The sequence below is a fragment of the Octopus sinensis genome, linkage group LG4 (assembly GCF_006345805.1).
Source record: "Octopus sinensis linkage group LG4, ASM634580v1, whole genome shotgun sequence".
Classification (NCBI taxonomy): Eukaryota; Metazoa; Mollusca; class Cephalopoda; order Octopoda; family Octopodidae; genus Octopus; species Octopus sinensis.
Genome location: NC_043000.1, coordinates 147,611,066 through 147,627,649, shown reverse-complemented (window position 1 = coordinate 147,627,649; position 16,584 = coordinate 147,611,066). Strand labels below are relative to the sequence as shown.

Sequence of the window (16,584 nt, the reverse complement as noted above, 5' to 3'; positions counted from 1 at the left end):
AGCTGTGAGACATTTGATTACGTGTTTCCACAAATCAATTGGTTATAACTCTCAAACTTAACCATCATTCTGTCAATGAAAGAGTCTCCAAATGGTTGCTCAAGTTGAGAGTAATAGCAGCCAAATCCCTCTCAAATCACAACCTACCACCTTCAAAAAAGAGGATACATTGGACAATGCATTAATAGATGCACAAAGAGATAAGGTGGTCATGACTGGATCATCTTTAATGACAGGCCTTTTCGATCAGGCCATAATGTAGGGCATGGCTGTGTGGTTAGGGAGCTTGCTTCCCAGCTACATGGTTTCGGGTTCAGTCCCACTGCGTGGCACTTTGGGTAAGTGTCTTCCACTATAGCCCCGAGCCGACCGAAGCTTTGTGATTGAATTCGGTAGGTGGAAGTTACTGCCGTGTGTGTATGTGTGCGTATAGCTGCTCAGTGCCTCTCCGAAAGAGAGAGAGGGAAATGCTTTACTTGGTTCTACCATTTGCTTCTACTAAATATGAACCGAAACTTTTCTTGAACCGTAACTGATTTATTTCAAAAGAACTCTTAACTAAGAATTATGAACTACACTTTTAAAGAATGTCACACAAATAAAAATTGAAGATTATGTGAATGATAAAATAACTATGGGGGTTGATTTGTTCAACTAAAACCCTTCAATGTGGTGCCCCAGCATGGCTGCAGTCCAATGACTGAAACAAGTAAAAGATAAAAGAAAAGGTGTTAAGATAAAATTTTAAAGGAGATTCAACTAAATGCAAAATCTTAAATCTTAGCTTAATCAGGAATAATTAATGCAGAAGAACCAAGGGTAAATTTGAAAATATGAAGTGAACTCAACATATAAAACTTTTCTAATTTAGAGTTGAGTGACAGTTGAAATAAAGTAGCCATGGCCACCGTCACACTTTATTCATTGGTTAAGCAGTTATCAACAAAGTATTAAATATTGTACTGCAGATTAAGCATGTTACAACTATCTATTGTTATTGTCCCAGATTACCAAGCAATCTTCATCAAAATATAAACAGCTGTATTTAAAGTCGGCTGCGGGGTCATTCCAAAAAGCTCTATCTGCGACGATTTCATCTCAATCGAAGGAGAGGGGCTTTCTCCGTCCGGGTTGCGGATCCGTGGAATAAGCTGCTGGACGAGATGGTGAAGATGCCGATGACCGCTTGGTTCAAAGTCTCCCTTGACCACAAGTGGCCTGAACTCTTTACATGAACACCATCCTGTACATAACTCCATATCCCCCTACATGGCCTTGCTTTTTGCTTTTTGAGCCAAAAAATTAACTAACTAACTAACTAACTAACTAAGTTAACTTAAAACAGGTTCAAATGTATTTAACATGCACCAATGGGAATATTGAATACATTCAACAGTATCTCTCAACATTTCTTCATGTCACACTCATTCCATTCTTTCTTTGTGCAGTATACATATAATGTTCCATTGCTTGTTTGTTGGTTCAACAACAGTTCTTCCCACTTACCAGTAAAAGTCAGTGTATATTGTCATGAAATATGCTGAATCCTCCTCACATGCTTTCCAGAAAAGAGGTAAACACATTTTATTGAATGGTAGGAGAGATTAACAATTGGGTTCATCGATATGCTACTAGCCAAAGAGTCAATATATTTTTTTCCTTATCCTAGCACTAAAAGCATGCGGCTTTACTTATAATAGCCATTCACATATCTGCACCAAAAACGTTTACTAAGCATAGATACAGTTCTAAACAGCAGGGGTACAGGAGTAATATCATTGACATAAGTGCATTTTTAACTAGAAGGGTCTATAAAGGTCTAAAAAGATCAAAAATATTTATTTTTTATTTCAATTAATTATATCATACCATGCTGCAAAATAAAGAAAGAAAGAAAGAAAGAAAGAAAAAAATGAATAACAATGGGATGCGTGTAAGTTGGAGATGAACATCAGGCAGCATCTTCATGACCTACTGGTGTCCAGGGATTGCTGTAAGACAATCAACATCATCTTTTATTTCTGCTTTTGTAGCAAAATGGGTTCCATAAGTCATCACAGCTCAAGTTCTTATTTAGACTTAGTGTTCTCCTAGATGAGTTAGAGGAACAGAACTTGTACACATGGTCCATTTTTGGGGTATGGTTTCTATGGCTGGATGCCCTTCTTAATACCAATAATAGCTAAAGGACAAGGATATGTTATCAAAACATTTATGATGCAGGACTTGTCTTTATATAATTATATATATTTTTTTGAGCTTCTGTGGAATACAGTCACATCACAGTTTCAAAGTCAAAAATTGTTGTTGCTGTAGCTTTTGACATGTGGACACATCATAAGTGTACAATGACTAGTTAATTTAGACTATGTAAAGACTAGTATATTATGTAAGAACAATTTGAACAAATAGCGATATGTAATAAATATATTGTTGCTTATTCAAAAATGTATCGTCGATCAGTGTAAAAGGGGATACATATTCTTCTTCCATCCTGAATCTTTCAAGTTACAACATTTATTAGGTAATCTGGATGGTGTATAGAAAGGTGATACACTGAACTTTTTTTCCGATGCTTATTTCAAAAGACCAGGATGAAAATTTTTCGACACTTCAACTCTTCAACCTGTAGGTCTGTACTGTATTAATACAGCTCTGAGAGTAACTTTTTTCTTCAAGTGATACTGTACAAAAATATATAATTACCACCAATTTTGCTATAGAGATATGTTATATACTATAGTTTATGTATAGCTCCAGCTCTACTCATAGTTTTCCAGTCTTTATAGTGAGAAAACACACTTGCTATACAAATGTAGCATTCATTTCACTTAAAGGTTTCCTTTAGTTTTCTCAATGGTTAAGTATCAGAACATTTATTTACTATCTTTCCAGTTAATACACACAGAATATACCTCTTGGTTTTTTTAAGCAAACTCTGTATACAGGAAGATGTAAACTTCTTATGTGTATACACAATATCTTTGTAGTCTGAAATAGAGAGGTCTATTGGGGTTTCATTAGCAAGAGTACTGTTATTAACTGTCCACAATTATACTGCTTAAACACTCACTGTTATTAGGGTTCAAGTAACCTGGAGAGATGGATGTGCATATATAATGCATTTCTGACAATTATTTCAGTAAATCATTAATTTATTAATGGTGTTTTATTTCAGTAATTCCACTTGTTGCACACTGTGTCATGCTGACTCTGCCTAAGAATTACATTAAGGGTGGTTAGGGAGCTTGCTTCCTAGCTACATGGTTTCGGGTTCAGTCCCACTGCGTGGCACTTTGTGTAGGTGTCTTCCACTATAGCCCCGAGTCGACCAAAGCTTTGTGATTGAATTCGGTAGGTGGAAGTTACTGCCGTGTGTGTATGTGTGCGTATAGCTGCTCAGTGCCTCTCCGAAAGAGAGAGAGGGTACATGTAACTGTGACATATTCAGCCACTTGCAAATAATTCAACAAGCTGATTGTTCAATTAATCAAACTGAACACTTATTATGGAACTGATAGAGATCTCTTATTTATACTGTGTAACAGAATATACTTCTACATGCTCCAGTTTGTTTAACTGAACAAAGTGTTCACTCTTACTTCAGGGTCAAGTGGCTAGAGTTAAGAAGAGTATCCAGTAGTAAAATTCATTACTCTAACAAGCAATCTGTTTCACTCATTCACATGATGCTAAGAAAATGTCAATAATATTTTGGTTTATGCTTTTCTACATTGTTGTGTTTGGCCAATTTAAAATGATTGAAAAGCCCAATCACCAAATGCATTCCAGTTATCAATGGCTATTCTGTTTTTTAGGAGTATGTAGTACTGCATAGTCCAATGTATTCTTTCCTTTACTCAAGACAGTAAGTAGGGTGTGATTTTGAAGGAGATTTTGTTGTTATTTCTTGTAGGATCCCTTACTGGATCTTTTTTCCAATATAAACTTGTACAGAGAATTCAATATTTGACATCTGACATCAAAATGTAATATCAATCAAAAAAATATTTATATGAAGAAAATCTATAAAGGCCTTATTTTTTTAATTCAATAGCTATTTCTCTTGACACATATTCTATTAACAGGTCAACTTTAAAACTGTCTTGACAGTTGAATCTCTAATCTGATTATGTGGCTATCACTAACCACAAAGGAAACACTATTTCCCCTGTGAATATCCATTTTCTATTTCACTCATGAAATATTATCAGAAACTGTGTTTCAATAATTTTGATGACATATGGCACATAGTTACCTAAGATGTTTAATTACTGTCTAACTCAAACACTTTGATGACAGTAGAGCTTAAGGAGTTAGTCTGGTAGAAAATAATCCAACCACTCATACAAGTATCATGAACTTTTAAAAACCACCCAATTCAAGCCAATCATCATCATTTAGCGTCCGGTCTCCATGCTAGCATGGGTTGGATGGTTCAACTGGGGTCTGTGAAGCCGGAAGGCTGCATCAGGGTTATTAGACAAAAGAAACAGGCTTGGAAGGACTGGAAGAACGGTGGTAGCAGGGAAGTGTATCAGACTGCCAGAAGGGAAGCTAGGAGGCAGGTGTATTTAGCCAGAGGGGAAGCAGATAAGAAAAAATTTGCCAATGTCCTGCGCCCCCTCCCCTATGAAAACAAAATGAGATAACTGATGTATAAAGAAAAAGTAATTAAAATGACATTGAAATGACCACAAATTTCATTTTACTGGTGAACAATTAAAATATAATCCTATTTCAAACACTGGAGTTTGCCTCATGACATCTAAACTGGGAATCATTGATTAGCTATAACCAACTGAAACAGCCTTTGTTGTTCGGCAACTAACATATTGTTGATGTACCTAAATTTGGCATTCAATTCTAAATTCAACTTCTTGATGTTAGATTGCTTTTGTGGTACTAAAAGAGGGAGGCACCCTTTATCAAAAACAATTTCCAGTTGATTCATTATCTTCCTATTGACTGATTATAATACAACTGAAAATGATAATCTATCTTTGAAGTAGATGAACATCACCACACTTATGTCTTGATATTCTACATAAAAGATTAACATTTCCCACACTATACAGTTGTAAACCATTTGATTATAATTTAAGTTGAGCTTATTTTGTTTTGAAATTTTTTGCTTTCACAAAAAATGCAAAAACATACTAGAATGAGAATAATGATAAAATGATATATATAAATAAAATGTGGAATAATCTAAGAAATATCCTGCAATGTCGACATTATTTCAATAGAATTTAATCATTCCATTTGCGTTTTTTTATAATTTTATTCCATTTTATTAATTTTTTTTTTGTTTGGCATTTGAATTATTTTCATGAAAAAACAGATAAAATAATGAAAAATTGTTAGTTTTATGAAATGATCTACCAAGCAGGGAATTACCATTGGGTTGCAGCAATGAATGAACAGAAAAATAGTAAAGAGAGATGATGATGGTTAATACAGAACAATTTCATTGTTAGTGGGAATTAGCTGGCTATTAAGCTGAAATCAAACCAAATGTGGAGTTACTACATGAGACAGTAGTATTTTTTTTATTATTAAAAAAAAAAAAAAGAGAGAAAAAAAGGGTACATAAACATGACACTGAACATCATATCCATGAAGCATAACAATCAATCAATATTTTATTAAATTAGTTAAATATGCAAATAACAAATATCTATTGATTAAATAGTGTTCAATAAGTAATTCAAATATTGTAGAAAAATTTTTTAATTTTCCTGAACAGAAGATCCTAATTTAAAATCTTAAACTCTGCAACCTGTATATTAGTTAATATGTACCACAAAATTCCTGAATGAATAAAATAAACAAATACCCATAGTGTGAGGGGTTTACATTCATTGCAACCATTTAAATACGTTCCTTTATTTTTTTTTTTTAATAGCTTTAGTAAGAGAAGGGCAGCACCCAGAGCCTCTCAGAGAATTGGAGAAAAGGAGGAAGTTGTACTTAAACTAGAGGCCTGGCTTGAATACTTGCTGGGGAAGTTTATTAAAACACTTGAGGACCACAGGTAGTGTTAAACTAAAAAACAGAAATGGAACCTATGATGGACTATCACACACCTTCCACCCTTAAAATTTCACTCACAAGGTTTTGGTCAAACTGAGACCAGAGTAGAAAATGTCCAAGATACCATGCAGTGGGGCTGAACCCGAAACCATATAGTTGTGATCAAACTTCTTAACCATACAGCCATGCCTGTGCCTCGAGCAGCATATTTCCACATTTCTCAGTTTACTTAAAACATGAGAAATACATGAGATTTTCTGTGAGTGACACCCACAACTGACAGGCATCTTAAAGAAATGCTTTATGAGACTACATGGCTGATGTAGGTATTATTAATAGTAATGTCTTTAAGTTAAACAATCCATGTTATATGAAATAATAACCATTCTGACAAAAAGAAGGACAAATACATCACAATATAAATTTACACATCAAATGTTTTAATAATATCTAAAACAAGAACAGTAGAGTGGCTTCTAATGCTAGTGCTGGGCTAAATAACTTGCAGCATTTAGTTATGTCCCTTCCATTCAGAGTTTGGAATCCTACCGCAGCCAACCTTCCTCTTAATCTATTTGGGGTAGCCTGTATGCTATGTCACAAAACCAACATTATCTAAAGTAAAGATGCTACATCTAGATTGTACTTTAGGGTGCTAGTTTTCAATTTTTGTTTCTCCATCTACTCTAGAAATATAGCATCTGGAGGTGATTGAAGAGTGTTGATTGGAATGCAGTGTAGATAGAAATAAAAAAGATCAGTTACTAACCTAATCAATTCATACTAAACTTAGCATAAAAATACAGATGTAGCTTGTATCATGTGAAAATAGTATAATTAATTCATAGCTTTCAAAGGTTTTTTTTCTTCTTTTTTTTAAAAAATATTTCCTGGATTGTTGATTATTATTTTTTCCAAAATGAAATAAAATATTTTATATATAATAACTCAGTGCATTTCAATCTTTTCAATCAGTGAGGCTGAAATTGTCAACTCTAGAGAAGATAAAAAAAAATTTAAATACTATTATCATTATACCTGCAAAAGAGTTCTTCCAAGCTCTCCAGGAAGAATAAGTAGAAAAACCTGTAGGATAATAAACGTTTAAAATTTTAACTTACAAGAACTTTGTTTCCCCTGAAAATTGCTTGATGACGAACCAGAGTCAGAACTGGGTTGAGACGTGGCATTTTGGTTTGGGCTAGTATTTCTGCTTGGAAATCGGCGTCTGAAAGTAAAGTATGAGAACTATTATTTTCTTTGCTTTATTTAATATGGACACAGGCTGACATAATTTAGAATGTCAAACTAGTTTAAAAGAAAATTTTCAAATCATTTAGATAAAATACTTTTGGTACAAGAATAAGACAAAATACAAATTGAATATACATAATCCTTTCTCTCTGTTTTTCTGTATGATATTTTATAAAATGAAGTCCATGATGAAAGAAAATATGATCCTCAAACCTATTAAGGGAAATTTCTATGTGAAAACAAATTAATTTTATACAAACTAAGTTTTTGTTTTACTGAGATATTTCTATAGAAAAATGTTAAATGAATCAATTGAAACATTATTAGAAACAATGTTATTAAGAACTAATTTAGTATATATTAAATGAAAGAACAAAATATTTTGTTAATATAAATACATACACATGAGACCTTAGTAATTTCACAAGTTTATATTTAATACTACCTGAAATAATATTGTGATTATATAAATCAGCTATTATCGTTTTATCTAAGTGATTTGATTAATATAACTATTTTGCACACAACACAGATCAATAAAAACTTTGTTTTTCCATTATCATAGTTACCAATGAAAATTTTTTAGATAGTTTGTATTCAGTAATCAATTTTCAATGAAGATTTGCTAAATAGAAAGATTTTAAAATAATTTTTATCATAAAATTTTAAGCGTATCACTGTTTAGTAGGCCACTCCCCCATATCACATAACGTATCTAAACGGAAAAAAAAAAGCTTAATCTAAAAAAAACTCTAGCCTACAATTGTCTAAATTTTAGAGTTACTCTTTACTCTTTTACTTGTTTCAGTCATTTGACTGCGGCCATGCTGGAGCACCGCCTTTAATCGAGCAAATCGACACCGGAACTTATTCTATCGGTCTCTTTTGCCGAACCGCTAAGTGACGGGGACGTAAACACACCAGCATCGGTTGTCAAGCAATGCTAGAGGGACAAACACAGACACACAAACACGTACATATATACGACAGGCTTCTTTCAGTTTCCGTCTACCAAATCCACTCACAAGGCATTGGTCGGCCCGGGGCTATAGCAGAAGACACTTGCCCAAGATGCCACGCAGTGGGACTGAACCTGGAACCATGTGGTTGGTTAGCAAGCTACTTACCACACAGCCCATTTTAAAAAATAATTTAGAGTAATGAGTTATAATTTGTATATGTACATAGAAACAACATGTCCATAATTTACCAAATAGATAGTAACAAAGATTCAAAAAGAATATATTGTAAAATTCAGGTTGACTGGAATTTTTTGTTTCACTCAACAGCAAATCCAACCAGTCCGGGTGACTAAACTGTCAGATGAAATTTACAAGTTGCAACCACTTCAAATTTAACAATAAATTTGACTTTCAGTCATGAGTCAGAGCATTACCACCATCGGTAAATGTTCTGTTGTTAAATCTTAAACTAGCTTTTAAATAACCTTAATTTAACATTTACATTTGCTCCTTTCGTGAAAAGCACCAGACACTGATACCAATAAAGCAACCTGTTGAAAGTTTGTTCTTGATGAAAAATATATCAATACCAAACACGAAACCATGCCATCAAGTTTTATTACAGAAAACAAGAAGCTTCGACAAATGAGATTGGATGACTAAGCTATGAGGCAAAACTTGAAGTCTTAATTAACATGAATTTTATAATTAACTTGACTCTTCTCTCATTACTGAGCACCCCCATCAGCAAAATGTTCCATTGTTACTTTCAGACTTACTCTAAAATAACATCCAATTTAACATTATATATACACATATATGTGTGTGCATGTATGTGTGTGTGTGTATATATATATATATATATATATATATATAATTTACAAGATAAATTTAACCTTTAAAGGTATTCTTTGATATGCTGGCCATTGATGAAATTTTTTTCCCGAAAAAAATTTTATCCTACATTAATTATATATATATGAAAATATAAACCAGTATAACACTGATAGGTATTTTATTGTAGAATATGAATTCAAACTAGTTCCAGCTAAATACTGTGAAGTATCAAGTTCAGTGCTCTAACATTTGCACCATCTGACTTGCACTAGGTAATACTCAAATAGGAATTAAACAGGAAAATAACAGGGGTTGCACAATGTTGTCTAGACTAAAGTTTCACTGAAGCAGTTTAATTTAGTTGTGTGAGTGTGTGTATGAGATAGATAGATAGAGAGTGTGTGTGAGTGTGTGTGTGTTTCCTTCATGATGCATTTTCCTTAACCCCCCCCAAAGAGGCGGGGGACAAAACAAAAGAAAATTTCTTACTTAATCATTTGTATTACATATAATTTTTTTTTAAGTGTTCTGCTTTCGTTTTTGACTAGTATAAATAATTTTGCTCATTTTCCCATGTAATATTCATACAACCTTGATCCAATTTCTGTTTGTAGTTATTTAACTTTATGCTAATAATGTACTTAGGAAAAGCATTTCCACCAATAGCTAAATTGTTTCTCCAGTGCGTCCTCTCCAATTAAATATGAAAGAGTATTATATTATCTGATTCTTTTGCTTTACACTACTTTTCAAAAGCTAAATTATCACTAACTATACATTTTATCTCACCAAAACATTTACAAGTACTATATATACTTATTCTCCACTCCCTGTCCACACTTGTACCAGATAGAAATGATTTTTAAAAATTGAAGAGACAAAATTAAGTTTTAAAGTTATAAGCAAATAAACATCGTAGGAGTAATCATAATGTTCATCTTTAAATAGAGCACATATCAAACTGTTCAGATGATTCATGATATGGACCAACTGCAGTTGTCATCGTCGTCGTCATCATCATTTAACGTCTGTTTTCCATGCTAGCATGGGTTGGACGGTTCGACCTGCATCCGGGAAGCCAGGAGGCTGCGCCAGGCTCCAGTCTGATCTGGCAGTGTTTCTACAGCTGGATGCCCTTCCTAACGCCAACCACTCCGTGAGTGTAGTGGGTGCTTTTTACATGCTACCGACACAAGGGCCAGAGGAGGCTGGCAAAGGGCCACAATCGGTTGGTGCTTTTTACGTGTCACCAACACGGATGCCAGTCGAGGCGCCCACGTAGTAAATTCTCTACACTGAATATACAATTTCAAGGCCAAATCCAAGGTCTAAATTTTGAAACCCATGCATAAATGGTACTGCCATTACAGTAAAATCCTTTTCTATGTTTTATACTGGGATTATTAGGAAAGATTATTTCCTAGGATTCAATTACTTTTCATTTTGTATTACAATTGTGAAGCATAGCATCTAGGATTATATATTCCAATGTATTTCTGACAACAAAAAAGACAAAGGAACTCCTGTAACTTGGTGTACCACAAATATTACAAGGGATTTTTAATTAAAGATTAATAAAAAAATTTTTTTTTACCAAAATGTAAATTAACATCAGTGAAAGATATGCATGTGTGTGTGCATGTATGTGCACACGCATGCATGCAACAAAATTACATCAAGAATAACTTAAGAAATAAGTCAACTGCAAAGTGATTTTTGATCAAGAATGTTCTAAGTGTAAAGACTGTACCAATACATATGGCAGAACAGAACATGCAAAGAGGACTGAATGCGTAACAAAACTTGAAGTATGAGATAAAGACCTCCAAATAATTAGAACAATGATAAAAACTAAAAGGAGAAATGCTTCAGAATTTAAAATTAGGAAGCCAGGCAAAATAATGTACTGTTCTCTAGCCAATTTAATCTATGCACTCAGACGACCTGCCAAGATGCATCAATATGAACATCAACAAACTTATATATGCAGCCAATGCTACTTCAGAAGGGTAAAAAGACAAAGGACTGACCTGCAGTATGAGAATAAAGGTAAAGTAAACAAAATCAGGAGTATTTAGCAAGAAAACACAGTTACTGCAAATGTATAGTACAACAGAAGAAAAGCCATTTAAACAGACACCAAAGTTTAATACACCTGGGATGTAGACAATAAAAAAAACAGGAAATGTGAAGTAGAAACTAAAGGAAGGTTTGAAGTAAAATATGTAAAAAAAAAAAATTAACTTAGAAAAAGATTACTGAAATGATATGTATAGTGCATTCTACTACATGGAACTGCAACATGGACATTTGGATGCCCTTCCTAACGCCAACCACTCCGTGAGTGTAGTGGTTGCTTTTTATGTGCCACCGACACAGGTGCCAGACGTGGCCGTTCGCCAGCCTCGTCTGGCACCTGTGTCAGTGGCACATAAAAAGCACCCACTACACTCACGGAGTGGTTGGCGTTAGGAAGGGCATCCAGCTGTAGAAACACTGCCAGATCTGACTGGCCTGGTGCAGCCTTCAGGCTTCCCAGACCCCAGTTGAACCGTCCAACCCATGCTAGCATGGAAAGCGGACGTTAAATGATGATGATGATGATTATCTAACAGATAAGACTGCAATGTGGGCATAGAGAAAACCTTTGAGAAAACCATGGACAGAATTCACTGATGCTCTAAGGATTGAAAAAAACCAAGAGATGGATATTAGATTGATGATGATGACACACATGCACACACATCCAAGTGCAAGCACGCACACACAGCACTTTGTACTGATTCCCAAAGTCAGCTTTAAAATACCAAACATATATCCTTTGCCCTCTACATATTCCACATTAGTGTAAGTTTTCACAAATGAAAAACAGTTTTTGTTTTTCATTGCATGTGACTATTCAGTGGCTCAGACACTACATTAACTCTCACTCCAACAAATTGGACCTGACACTGATTGCAACATATTTCACGGCAGATTATTATACAAACATTTTTTTTGTTGCAAACATTGAATCTCATGTTATAATAACACTTTGTTTTTAGCCTGTGATTATGTGTGCTGTATATATAAGTACAAATACAACCTTTGAAGACAAAATCTACTGATGTTTAAACTAAAGGTGACAGAATAATTTTTATGAGATATGAAAAGAATAAGAATGTTATCTAAAATTCTATTTAAAAAATCTAAATATCAAGATAAAAGAATGTATGTATGTATATATCCATGCACCTATGCATGAATAGATCTACACACACACACACACACATACATTTCCATCTTTCTTGCACAAAAATGTTGGGCCCATTTATCTGGTCTGTTAATTTATAAGAGCTAATGTTAGGCAATGTACTCAAAACTGCATTGTCTTTATTTTCCCAAGATTCGGCTATTTTACTCTTTTACTCGCTTCAGTCATTGGACTGCAACCATGGTGAAACTAAATAGAAAATTTACAGGCCATGCAACAGTTGGTGAGGAAATGAGTTAAATCTAATTTCTTGGATAACATTAATACCAGTAGCATTAACTGACATATAGAGGAAAGCTGATATGTAACATGAATAGATGAGAAGTAGTGAGAGAATGACATTAGTAGACTACATAAGGTAAAAGGAGCCCATATAGTCCTTTAACTGATGTCTGACTTTTAAATACAGGAAAAATAGTTTTTGTGTGTGGCAGATGCACTGGGGAATAAACACTGAAGGTGTACAGAAAACAGATTCCATCATATGCCAGGGGGAGAAACTAGTAGTAGTTAATAGCTTCTGCTACCTAGGCGACCAAGTCTGTAGTGGGGGTGTTTGCTCTGAGAGTGCAGCAACTAGAGTAAGAATAGCCTGGGCAAAATTCAAGGAGCTCCTACCTCTGCTGGCAATTAAGGGTCTCTCGATCAGGGTGAAAAGTAGACTGTGTGATGCATGTGTGTGAACTGCCATGCTACACGGCAGTGAAACATGGACTATGAATGCTGAGGACATGCGTAGGCTTGAAAGAAATGAAGCTGGTATGATCTGCTGGATGTGTAATGTCAGTGCGCATATGCAATGGAGTGTAAGCGCCCTGAGAGAAAAGTTGGGAATAAGAAGCAGAAAATGTGGTGTGCAAGAGAGGTGACTGTGCTGGTATGGTCATGTGTTACATATGAATGAAGACAGCTGTGTGAGGAAGTGCCACTCCCTAACTGTGGAAGAGGTAGACCTAGGGAGACATGGGATGAGGTGGTGAAACATGACCTTCAAACATTGGGCCTCACAGAGGCAATGACAGGAGACTGGGACCTTTGGAGATATGCTGTGATTGAGAAGACCCTGGCAACTAAAGTGAGATCACAGCCACGCATGTCCGGCCCTGTTAAAAATATCCCTGATGCATTGGGCGATATGATATGCTTGAGAAGACCTGTTGAGTCAAGTAAAACCAATATCGTTGCTGGGGCCAGTGCTCCCTGACTGGCTCCTGTTCTGGTGGCACATAAAAAGCACTATCTGAACGTGACCAATGCTGGCAGCACATAAAAAGCACCAAGCAATCGAGGCCAATGCCAGTGCCCCCAGACTGGCTCCAGTGCCGGTGTCACGTAAAAAGCACCATCCAAATGTGGTTGATGCCAGGTCCATCTGATTGGCTCCCATGCCAGTGGCATGTAAAAAGCACCAACTGATCATGGCCAATGCCAGTACCTGCTGACTGACTCTTGTGCCAGTGGCACATAAAAATCACCATCCGAATGTGATCGATGCCAGGTCTGATTGATTGGCTCCTGTGCCAGTGGCACGTAAAAAGCACCCACAACACTCTTGGAGTGGTTGGCATTAGGAAGGCTGTCCAGCTGTAGAAACACTACCAGATCAGACTGGAGCCTGGTGCAGCTGCTGGCTCTCCAGACCTTAGTCAAACTGTCCAACCCATGCCAGCATGGAAAATGGATGTTAAACGTTGATGATGATGATGATGTGTGCTTATGTGTTTACACACACACACCTCCGTCTCAGTTTATTTCTACTGCATTGGATATTTTGACAGTGATTCAATGGATCAGAAGACTCCATTTTGCTCCAGCATGCCAGTTTTCAGTTGTGGTACAGTATCTACAGCTGGATGCCCTTGATACTAACCACTTAACAGAGTATACTAGGTGCTCTTTTCATGGTACCAGCACAACAACAGAGCACACATTATACATAGGTGGATGGTAGAGGCCAAAGTAGTGCCCAAGGAGAGAGAAATACGGAAGTGTCAATAGTCTAGAACATACATGGTAACATGCCCAAGAGATGTATAGAAGAATGCATGGATACAGAAGAATCAGGGAAAGTGATGAGTAAAGGTTGTAAGAGTGTGGGAGGAGATTGAGAAATGGATATAAACATTGAGCAGAGATGATAAAGATGAGAGACAGATGCTGACTGCAAGTAGAGATAGTAATATATATTTCTTTACTACCCACAAGGAGCTTAACACAGAGGGGACAAACAAGGACCGACAAACGGATTAAGTTGATTACATCGACCCCAGTGCGTAACTGGTACTTAATTTATCGACCCCGAAAAGATGAAAGGCAAAGTCGACCTCGGCGGAATTTGAACTCGGAATGTAACAACAGATGAAATACGGCTACGCATTTCGCCTGGCGCGCTAACGTTTCTGCCAGCTCACCGCCTATAAAGATAGTCAATAGTCTAGAACATACATATATCACTAGGGATAGTAATATAGTGTGGTATATCGTAACAGGTTCTGCTTTCATTTCTTACAGCAACAGAATAACACAGATGATACAATAGAGGATTAAGGACAGGGTGATGAGGAGTGGGTTTAAAGGCTGCAAATGGGGAAAAGAGATGGATACCAAGAAGGGTATGAAGTAATCATTAGTAAACATAAGGAGTGGCTGTCAATAGGAAGTGACACAGAAGGGAGAGAGGGAAGAAACAAGGAGTTTTAATGTTGGCAAGAGCTGAATTGTATGTATACACAATATGATCAAAAAACCTCAATGTGTGTCTGGGCAGGTTTTCTTGAGTGCCAACCAATCCTTTCGTCATCACTTCCATGAATTTCAGCATCCTGGGATTAACCTTCACCACCTCATCCTATGTTGGCCTGGGTGTTCTTACACAGGTTTCATCTACTGTGAATGAACAGCACTTCTTTATACAACTATCCTCATGCATATACATCACATGCCTAAACCAGCACAGTCTTCTCTCGCACACACTGCATCGGATTCTTCTCACACCCAGTTTTTCTTTCAACAACACATTTCTTCTGCAATGACCATCCACAGACAATGCACTTCCAGCAGAGCATGCTTTCTTTCTTTCTTTCTAGTCTCCACAGGTCCTCTGCATTCAAGGTCCAGTTCATATTCAGGTATCATACTGTCTGCTTTTCAATCTGAGAGAGAAACCTTTAGCTACTAACAGAGGTAATAGACCCTTGAACCTATTCAGGCAACTATCTTTGAAATCATCCTGTACCACAGCTAATTAGGTCACTTAGTTAACAGAAAGCTTCTGTTACCTCTAGAAATCCTCCTAAGTAATTTGAGAGTATCTATTTTCCATGTGCACCTGCGTCTTACCACATACAAAGTTTGCTTTCTCTGTTAACCTGCTTATGTCCATAGTTTGGTCCATAAATTGCACTATATCAAATTTTTACCCACTCTTTTTTCTATCAAGCAAGGACTTTTTTCTCATGGTAGCAGTGTCCTTTCTGTTTTCCTATTTACTAAGACTTTGGTCTTTGCTAAATTAACTTTGAAGCTCAAAGATTCCAGGTTTTGCTTCCATAACTGGAATTTTTCCTTCGGTCCTACTAGGGCACCCTGTCTTAAAACTCCTCTTTTATGGCCGGGATGACTATTATAAATAAAAGAGGGTTGAATCTTGAGGCCAGGTGGCTCCCTATTTACACACTGAATTCATCCCAAAGTTGCTAACTCTCACAAGCCATTCATCTATTCCTCACAGAAGACTGGAAATGAAGAGCATCACTTGTATGATGATGATAATTACAACTATTGGAAGACATCAAGCCAAGGAATGACACACAACTGTGCCTATCATCATCATCATCATCATCATCATTTAGCGTCCGTTTTCCATGCTAGCATGGGTTGGACGGTTCAACTGGGGTCTGGGGAGCCCGAAGGCTGCACCAGGCCAGTCAGATCTGGCAGTGTTTCTACAGCTGGATGCCCTTCCTAACGCCAACCACTCCGAGAGTGTAGTGGGTGATTTTATGTGCCACCGACACAGGTGCCAGGCGAGGCTGGCGAACGGCCACGCTCGGATGGTGTTTTTATGTGCCACCGACACAGGTGCCAGACGAGGCTGGCAGACGGCCACGCTCGGATGGTTTTTTATGTGCCACCGACACAGGTGCCAGATGAGGCTGGCAGGTGCCAGACGAGGCTGGCAGACGGCCACGCTCGGATGGTGTTTTTATGTGCCACCGACACAGGTGCCAGATGAGGCTGGCG

The 16,584-nt window shown here is 36.6% G+C and overlaps 1 protein-coding gene across 6 annotated transcripts in view; it reads right to left on the bottom strand.

Annotated features, from left to right (window-relative positions):
- Positions 1–16,584, bottom strand: part of LOC115210282 (E3 SUMO-protein ligase PIAS2) — a 150,395-nt gene that overhangs the window by 57,197 nt on the left and 76,614 nt on the right. For all 6 annotated transcript variants that reach the window (XR_003881433.2, XR_004998907.1, XM_029778780.2 and 3 more), the window contains one exon: positions 7,158–7,264. Coding sequence is in view for 4 of the 6 variants with exons in the window: in XM_029778780.2 (XP_029634640.1) it covers positions 7,158–7,264 (107 nt within the window). In the remaining 2 variants the exon portion in view is untranslated. The remainder of the gene's footprint in view (positions 1–7,157; positions 7,265–16,584) is intronic.